The sequence below is a fragment of the Echinops telfairi genome, unplaced genomic scaffold, assembly GCF_000313985.2.
Source record: "Echinops telfairi isolate 266 unplaced genomic scaffold, ASM31398v2 ScPeMD7_7412;HRSCAF=8450, whole genome shotgun sequence".
In the NCBI taxonomy this organism is placed as follows: domain Eukaryota; kingdom Metazoa; phylum Chordata; class Mammalia; order Afrosoricida; family Tenrecidae; genus Echinops; species Echinops telfairi.
This window is the reverse complement of record NW_022111312.1, coordinates 11639628-11648735: the sequence shown is the minus strand read 5'-3', so window position 1 is coordinate 11648735 and position 9108 is coordinate 11639628. Positions and strand designations below refer to the sequence as shown.

Sequence of the window (9108 nt, the reverse complement as noted above, 5' to 3'; positions counted from 1 at the left end):
GGGGGGGGGCAGTAGATCACCAGGCCTTTCTTCTGAGGTACTTTAAGGTGGGAATGGACACAATAAAGCTAATTTAACTTGCTGACTGTAAAAACAACTAACAACAAGTTCTGTGTGCTGCTAAGTTATGATGATGAGACAAGAAGGACAGTGGGGTACACCCCCCCCTGCAGCTCAGGGCATCTTCCACACCAAAAGCTGTCCTAGTGGGTGCAGAGACAGGACCAGAGACAGCAGGGGACCCTCACGCCACTTTTCTCAAAACAGACAAAACTGTGCATTTCATTCCTCTTTATGGTACCAGCAAGTCTTTGAAAGAAGCCAGGGCATAAACTTACCAATCCACATATAGCTTTAGTCAATTTCTTGAATTTTTTGCTTCTTAAGACACTTGTAGAATCATCTAACAAAGAATACACATCTGGATCTAGAAACCTTTAAAAGGGGAGAAAGAAAGGCTCAACCTGGGAGGAAACGCATGAGCACCAGCATCACAGGTAAGTGAAACTTAGCAGGGGCGTCTCCACAAGCAGCACTGGTAACAAATGTCCCTCAACAATGCGCATCAGAAATCCTAACCCATGCCCACCACAAGTGGCTAAAATTCTATTTGGGAATGGGCTCTCTTTGTTATGCTAACAGGGCAGTACAAACTGAGCTGGATTTATTAGTAGAGGGTGTGCCGTAAATCATTCTCTTTTGAGATACAGAAGGGGAGACTGAGCAGACAAGCAAGCACAGATGGAGGAAGAGAGATACCACCCACAGGAGTTCTCTAAGGAATCAAGGGACAGAAGCTGAAGGGAAGACACGGCGCTCCCCCAATAGCTTGCAAGAGGAAAAATCTTCCTCTAGAGCTGACTCTCCTCCCTCCTAACTGAAAAAGTAAATTTCTGTTTGCGAAAGTCACCCCCTTGTGATGTTTTTGTTATAGCAACACTAGACAGCTAAGACAGTCTAAAGGACTTACTTCTCAACACTAGACAACTAAGACAGTCTAAAGGACTTACTTCTCGATTTCTTTTTTAGCTTTCTTACTCAGCAGATCCATTTTCGTCATGATGTTCACTTGTGGAATTTCTAGAGAGATCATTGCACTCAGAGCTGCCATGATGCCAGAAAGGAACTGGAGGAGGAAACAGAAAAGAGAAGATGCATAAACTGTGCCAGTAAACTTCTTGGTCTAAAAGAAGGCACTGCTCCCTGGTGGAGGCAAAACTGGCTTAAGTCAAAGAAACTCATCTGCTCACCCAACCCAAACCAAAAACCCCACTGCTGTCCAGCCCAGCCACCCCAGAGGGCAGACTCGAACCCAAACTTTTCACAGGAGCAGAATGCCTCCTGTTTCCTCCCCGAGTGGCTGATGGGTTGAAACTGCGGACCTGTGAGCAGTCCAACGTGCAGTCCACTTTGCCACCGGTCATCATGGTCTTAATGCCGACAGCGTCTCTGCTTCCTTTGCCCCTGAATATCCTTCAAGGGCGATTTATACAAAACGAAACTTACGGTGGATCATAAACATTTCAGATAATCCGTGAACTGGGGATAAGGTTCTCAGCTAATTAAAAGCAGACTTTTATAAATACACACTGCCACGTTCTTGATAGCTAGTGTCTCGAAATTGGTATGGCTTTATCAGAACACCTTACATTTTTATCAGGTTATAACCACAACCAGTACATTATCATCACCACAACCAGTAAAACCAGCTGTCCTTGCGCCGGCTCTGCCTTACGGAGCCTCCATCTGTGTCAGAGCAGAGCTGTGCCCCACAGGGTTTTCACTGGAGCAGATCACCAGGCCTTTCTTCTGAGGCACCTTCAGGTGGACTTGAACTCCACGTGAACATAGTAACCGTTGGTACCACAATGGGACATCGTCAATGCGGTGCATGAAACAAATAACTCTGGAATGCCTGGACAATCCCTTCTACCAGGGCCCTGAACTTCAAAATACACGGTGGATTTGCCCTCCTACCTTGAATGACTCAACCATGAACTGAGAATCCACAAGGAAAACCCCACAGACTCGGAACTCCCACTGCTCCAGCTGCTGAATCAGCTGCTTCATCACAGGCAGGTGAGTGTACAGCTCAATCTGACCTGCAGGGAGAGCAGCACACTGGTGAGCACGTCATACAAGGGAAACACGTTTTCCTCAGAAGGTTGCAAAAGTATAGGTCAGTCAACGCCTGGCAGGGGTATGCAGGATTATTAAAGGGCTTTGCCACCTCTTGAAGCACTCATAAAAGCAAGGTGGCCACCCTGGGGCTCCCAAGCACATGCTCCATTTCAAGCAAAAATGAGCTTTAGCATGCTTCCGTTTTCTGTTCAGTAGGGAGTGGGACCTGGGGGTGTGTCGTCTGGGAAGACTCTCTCGCTGCCCACTATTATGTGGGTGGGCCTTCTCCTACAGGCATGCCCCACCCAAGGTGAGAGAGAAACGGGAGGGTCACGAGTGACCTCAGCCATGTCAGGTTCCAGTCTAAAATGCACAGTGGCTTAAGCTGCCACACATGACAATCTAGCCCCACCTCCTCTTTGGTTACCATGTTCCAGGCATGTTTCATGCACTGGCCTTGTCAGTCCCTCAAACCCACCTCATTCCTTCTTGTCTCAAGGCCCTCAGCCTGCGGGGCCCTCCCCTTGGCCTACTCTTCCCTTATCTGCACCCCTCTGCCTCAGTTTACAGACCACCTGACCAGAAGCCTCCCTGGTCTCCTTGTTACTCCTGTGGGGCACCTGTCACCCAGTCAGGCACTGAGTAACACTGGGTGATTTCTGTTTCCACCAGCCGGCGCCGCCGTCCCCCTGCCCCCGCTGGAGAGCCCCTGGAGGGCTGAGCTCCCACTCTGCTCTATTCCCAGTGCTTCCTTCCAGTCAGTACCCTCGGTCCACACGACCAAAGAACCAGCCATAAACGAGGACGGAAGTGGGCTGACTCCTGGGGCAGGGACTCATTCCAAGTGCTGACTTACCTGGACAGTCAAACAGGATATAGTCATCCTCGACGTGGCCTAGGCAGTTCTCGAGCCAGTCAAAATTGCTAGCGAAGTACTCCATGCAAAATATCAGCCCTCCATTGGGACCAAACCGCAGGGAGCTATCTTCCATCACATCGTCTACCTCAATCAGTTCCCGGATGTCTGCAGAAAGTTACAAGGCTCAGAGGATCAGGGCCCAATCACCCCAATGATGCTAGTATTGCAACATAGTGACCCACAGGAACCATGTGGTTTCCCAAGGCATGTGAAAGTTTTGTTGACCCTAGACTGTGGTCTAAGGAGCCCTTGTGGCATAGTGGGTTATAAGTTGGGCTGCTCATTGCAAGGTCAGTAGTTTGAAACCACCAACTGCTCCACAAGAAAGAGACTTTCTATTCCTGTAGAGATTTCCAGTCTTGGAAACCCATGGGGGCAGTTCTACTGTCCTAAAAGGTCAGAGTTGGAATTGACTCCGTGACAACAGTGAGTTAGGTTTTGGTCATACTGTGGTCTATTAAGGAGCCCTTGTGGCATAGGGGGTTATGTGTTGAGCTGCTAACCATAAGGTCAATAGTTCAAACCCACCAGGTGCTCCTCAGGAGGAAGATGAGGTTTTTTGTTCCTGTAAAGATGTACAGCCTTAGAAATCTACAGGGACAGTTGTACCCTGTCCTATAAGCTCATGATGAACCGGCGGACTCAACGCAATCACAGTTGGTGGAGAAGTAGTCTATTAAGTATACAACAACATTATGAAACCGTTTGAAATATTGTGAAAATTTGCAAAATGGGATACAAAGATGCCAAGTGAGCACAAGCTGTAGAGAAAATTGCATTGACGTATTTGCTTGCTGCAGCTTTGTCACAAACTTTCAGTCTGTGAAAAAACAAAACCAAAAACCTGCAATTGTCTGTGAAATAACAATACAATGAGGTATGCTGGGAGACCACCAGGCCTTTCTTCCTAGTACACCTTAATCTAGAAGCCTTGGTGAGCTTGTTCAGTATCACAGTAACACACAAGCCTGATGGGTGGTAGGGATACATGGGGTCCACTGGTCGGATATTGAACTAGGAATCCTGCACCAGAAGCAAGATTTCTGCCAGTGTCCCCAAGCCATCAATTAAGGGGAAAAAACATGCTTTGCCATTGAGTCAATTCCAACTCATGGTAACACCTTTAGGTTAGTGGTTGATTGCAAACCATTTCTACCCAAGAACCTTAAGCTACCTGTAAAATCCCACGGATTGATTCTGACTCATACTCTCCACAGGTTTTCTGAGGCTGTAAAGCTTTATAAGAGCAGACAGCCTGATCTTACTTCCACAGAGTGGCTGGTCGGTATAACTACTGACCTTTGGTTCACAGTCCAATCAGTGTTTAACCAACGGCATGGCCAAAAATCCTGGTATGTGGTTCTCTTCCTTTTAATAATCTTCAGGAATCAGTGCTTATAATCTTCTACCTTAGGTTTTTGTTCTGCAGTCAAACCTACAACCTCCATTCATGGAGAACTGGGCTTCACTTATACATGACAATGAAAATCTGTGTGTGCTGGTACTAAACAGAAACAGTCTTATTTTTCTCGGCCATCTAAATTTTCTACCCTTGACAGGCTGCAGTCTTATCACCTTTCTAATAATCAAGCTCACTGCCATCGAGTCAATGCTGACCCATAGCAACTGCCTAGGGGTTTCTAGGACTGTAACGGTTTGAGGGAGTGGAAAGCTCAGTCTTTCTCCCTTGGAGCTGTTGGTGGTTTCGAATTGCTGACCATGCAGATCAGAGTCCAACTTGTAACCATATACCAGGCTCCTCTACTGCTATTAATGGGAAATATTTTGAGTTTTCCTGCTCTAACAGGTTTCAGCCTTACGTTCCACCTTTTCAGGATTTACCAGAGTAACATTTTCCTCAGCCTAAAACTACTAACCTAAATTGGGACACTAAAATTGATTTCCTAAAAGGATGCATCAAGGGCACTGGTGAGTCTGTACTGTAGGACATTTAGGCCAGGAAGTGACGTGATTCTCCAGTCGGGGAGACCTTGTTGGCTCAGGTGCATGCCCAAGTACAGTATTCTGGTCCGCAAGTGGGATAGGAAGACTGAGACAGACAGAAAGATGTAAACACCTTCTCTTCAGAGACATCTGCTGAAGGCCATTAAGACTCAGCCTTGAAACGGCTGCGATATCATGACCCAGGTGTCAGTATCTGCTGTTTGCTTCTGCAGTTTGACATTGAGACTGAGATAAAGAACAAAGATGTATGCAAGTTCTGGGAAAACAGAATGTTTAATTTTTATCAAAGACTCTTAGAGTTTCTGATATATTGTGATAATAAACTAATTATAACTCCGGGTTGTTTCTGCATGTATGAAAGGAAGATGTAGAATAAACTCGGGGCTTCAGCATTCACTGTTGCCCTCCCAATACTTTCTGTCTCTCTTTTTTTCCTTAATCCTCACTCCCCCTTTCAGGACCATTCGACTCGTCGGCAGGCTCCGACAGACATCCTCCCTCAAGCCACCTCCTCTAGATACTCCTTCCCATGCTTACAGCCCTTGACACAGTCTGTAGTATGTTTACCATTTTGTTTGCTACCTATCTCCTCCACTAAAAGTTATCAAGGGCAAAGATAGGATTGTCTTGTTCTCTGCTCTGACTCTGGAATTTGGTGCAGAGCATACATTAATGTTCAACAGACATTTGAATGGGATTTTGAAAGGATAAAACAACAGACACATTCCTAGGCTGCTCACTTCCAGTGTGATCATCCGATCCGATTCACGGCAGCAGGCCTAAGAAAGGGTGGTGAGGGAGGAGTTCCCTCACTTTCATTCTTGCCTTGAGGACCAAGACATGGAATCGTGAGCAAATGTCATTGCATGCCTTTTTGCCTTTCCAGGTCATTGTGTGTGCTGAGATCATGTTTCAGAAACCAGGGAAGGAGAGGAAGAACTGACTTCTGAAGGCTTCCCTGCTGAACTGAACTCACTCTGCCTGACCCGCCTCACCCCCGCCCCAGCCTGCCCTGGAAGAGGGGCAAGGCTCTGCTCAAGACTCACCGGCCATCACAGGGTAGTTGAAGTGCTCTGCTGCAGGATCCAGGTTCACAACCTGGACAGACCGACTGAGAGCTTCGCAGTGTTGGACCATTGTGGCACAGTAGGTACTCTGCATGTCACAAGGAAGAGGAGTTAAGCACAGGCTTGGGCTGCCCCTGTCCCCTGAAGGACTCTCCACCTCGCTGGGGCAGTATCCACAGTATAAGGCCAAAACTATACTTCAAAACAATCGGGCTGAGAAACACGGATAGAAAAAGGGTCCTAATGCCAGCTGTCATTTCCTAGCTGTGTGGGCTTGGGCCCCAAACTCAATCTTTCTGTTTCTCGTTTTCCTAATGTGTAAAATTGAAGTAGGACCAACCTCAGAGGGAAACGGGAGGCAAAAGTAACCGACAAACCCCAGCAATGATCTTCCCTCCCTTGCAAAAGAGAGGGTAGCTCAGGGTATCCAAGAGACACAGCCGCCACCCCACACTTCAGGATCCAACCTCCCCAAACTCCAGATTAAAAAAAAAAAATTCTCCTTCAAATCCTCACCTTCCCGCTGCCCGCGGGGCCCATGACCAGCTGCGCATACCGAGGCATTTCGCCACCCCAACTCCCCGCGCGGCCCGTCGCCCAGCACTGCAGGAGAGACCACCTTGCTCCCTTCACCCTTCGCGGGAATGCCGGCTGAATTCCGGAAACACGACGTGCAGTCCAAACACAATCCACTTGCGGGGGGGCGTGTTTCCCCTTCTGCCACACCTCTCACTACGGCGTGGCCCGCGGGCCAAATCTCGCGCGAACGCTCAGTAAACAAACGCCGGTAGGGATAGGGTTAGCGGTTCGGAGTTGCGCGTGCGCAGAAGCAGTTGAGAAAAAAAAATCGGCTGTTAGGCTGGGAGCTAATCCTGGTTGCCTAGGTGATAGCCGTTAACGGATAACGCTGGGCATCCCAGCGCTGGGTGCTTTGGTTCTCTGTCTCCGTACGAATGTTTGGCCTCAATGGCGACACTCCAGTTTTGCAAATTCGCGTAGGGTCTGGAGTACCGAAGAAGAAGGCACCTCTTGTAGGGAGCATGCATCGTCCCTTCCCGTGACGCATCCCTTACACCGAAAGAGGCCGGAGTGCAGAAGCGCGATCAACTGAGGCACTCCCGCCCCTCCCCCATCGGAGCGCCAGGCTCCCCCTCAGCCCTCCCCGCACTCCCGAAGCTCTTCGGGCAGTGACCGGACCGCATTGGAGGGGGCGACACTCCGGCGTCCGCCTCTTCACCCCGCTCTCTCCCGGCGCTGAGGGCAGGGGGACAGCGGCTCTTGGGCTGGACGCGGGGAGGAGATGCCGGGCATGGGGCCGCAGTCCGACTGGATCGAGTGCAGCTCTTCCGCAGAGCCGCCCGAAGCGGCCCGGACCGAGGGTGGCGGCGGGTGAGGCTGCGGGTCCCTGAGGGGCTTGGGGGTCCCAGGGGACGGAACAGCCCTGGCCGTGGTCCCCTGCGGCAGGAGGGGTGGAAACGGGCCGCACCTCGACTGAGACTGCCCCCCAGGGCCCTGAAGTGAGAGGAGGGAAGCGTTTGTCGGGGCTGGATGGAAACGTTTGCTGGACGTTTGTCGCCCACGGTCTAGGCTTAAAGGGGCTTCTGAGGAGGGTTTGGTGCAATGATGGAGGCGACTGCGACAGTCGCCCGTGGAACCTTCCGGCCTCAAGGGGGCGCTGCGAAACCTGCTGCGTAAACTGCCGTAGCATCCGGGAAGCGAGAGCAGGGGCTCCCAAGAAAACAAGCTAGCGCCTTGTGTGTGTCAAAGCGGGGTTCATAACCGCCATAGACGAGACTGTTAATACGAGAGGCACTTTGATCTTAACATGTTCTTCACCACGAGGTGCGTTTCCTCATACACCCATTACATTTGCAGCACGGTTTTGCTATTCCCTGGCTAGTGAAGGGAGCTGCTTAAGTCAATGCTGGAGGCCTCTGCTTTCCAATCCCTTCCCTCCATTATTCCTTAAAAGCCAGAACTGGGCTTTTCGTTAAACCAATTCAGCCCACAGTCGTGGCTCCCGCTGAAGTTAATGGCTTTTTAAAAAATCTGTTGATTGATGACTTCTAAAGCTGCGATGAGGATCGTGTGTTTCTGTTCTTCACAGTGCTGGAGAAATTACTGGAGTCTTAAGTATATGAGCTGGGGGTGGGTAGAGTGGATTACCCACTGAACTGCTAACCAACCATAAGGACAGCAGTGGGAACCCACCAGCCACTCCACAAGAGAAAGATGATTCCACCCTGTCCTATAAGGTCACTATGAGTCAAAATCAACCCAATGACTGGTTATGGTTTGGTGTGAAGTATATTGAAACATCAATACAACCTTGGTTATTGAACAAATTGTGAGGATTTAGAGAAAAGAAAAAAATGAATTGTATGAATTAGATATCTCTGGACCAATTTATCAATTGCAGCACACCTTAATTCTATACAATTAGTAGGACACTCTTCAATACTGCAAGAGTTAAAGGTAACAGAGGTAAATACTTTTAGATAGACAATCCTGCAATAATGGTAATCTATGAGTGGGGAGACAATCCTGCAATAATGTTAATCTATGAGTGGGGGTATGTATAACTGCATAGGCTGAACCCAGTGTGGAGCGTCAGTGGAACTATACTCATAAATATCTTAAACAATTTATTTCTACATGTGTATGTATGCTGCAAGTATATCCATGAATATGGTGGAACATTCAAGGGACAATTTTTTTTTTAAACCTCATAGACATAGCCAAACACCTTCAGCAAATGAAATCATGGGGCTTGGAAACTCAGGATCATGATCTCTGGGGACACCCAGAAAGACAATATTCTATATCCTAGTTTGTTGAGTACAGTAGTTCAAGCCAAAAACCCAAACTCACTGCCATTGAGCTTAGCAAACCTATAGGGCAGAGTAGAACTTCCCTTTTAGGTTTCTGTGGCTATAAATCTTGATGGGAGCAGAAAGTCCCATCTTTCTCCCATAGGTCGGCTTGAACCTCTGACCTTATAGTTAGCAGTCCATAATGGAATCCACTATGCCACCA

At 48.6% G+C, this 9108-nt stretch overlaps 2 protein-coding genes across 2 annotated transcripts in view; one reads left to right on the top strand and one right to left on the bottom strand.

Annotated features, from left to right (window-relative positions):
• The window catches only part of GPN3 (GPN-loop GTPase 3), a 10267-nt gene extending 3533 nt beyond the window's left edge, over positions 1–6734 (bottom strand). Inside the window, exons 1-6 of the mRNA XM_004709584.2 lie at positions 6589–6734; positions 6052–6160; positions 2978–3145; positions 1978–2102; positions 1011–1126; positions 339–435 (exon numbers count right to left, since the gene is read on the bottom strand). Of these exons, the coding sequence (XP_004709641.1) occupies positions 339–435; positions 1011–1126; positions 1978–2102; positions 2978–3145; positions 6052–6160; positions 6589–6636 (663 nt within the window). The 5' untranslated portion in view covers positions 6637–6734. The remainder of the gene's footprint in view (positions 1–338; positions 436–1010; positions 1127–1977; positions 2103–2977; positions 3146–6051; positions 6161–6588) is intronic.
• A 206-nt stretch (positions 6735–6940) lies between these two features.
• Positions 6941–9108, top strand: part of FAM216A (family with sequence similarity 216 member A) — a 17158-nt gene continuing 14990 nt past the window's right edge. Inside the window, 1 exon segment of the mRNA XM_045296869.1 lies at positions 6941–7466. Within this exon segment, the coding sequence (XP_045152804.1) occupies positions 7373–7466 (94 nt within the window). The 5' untranslated portion in view covers positions 6941–7372.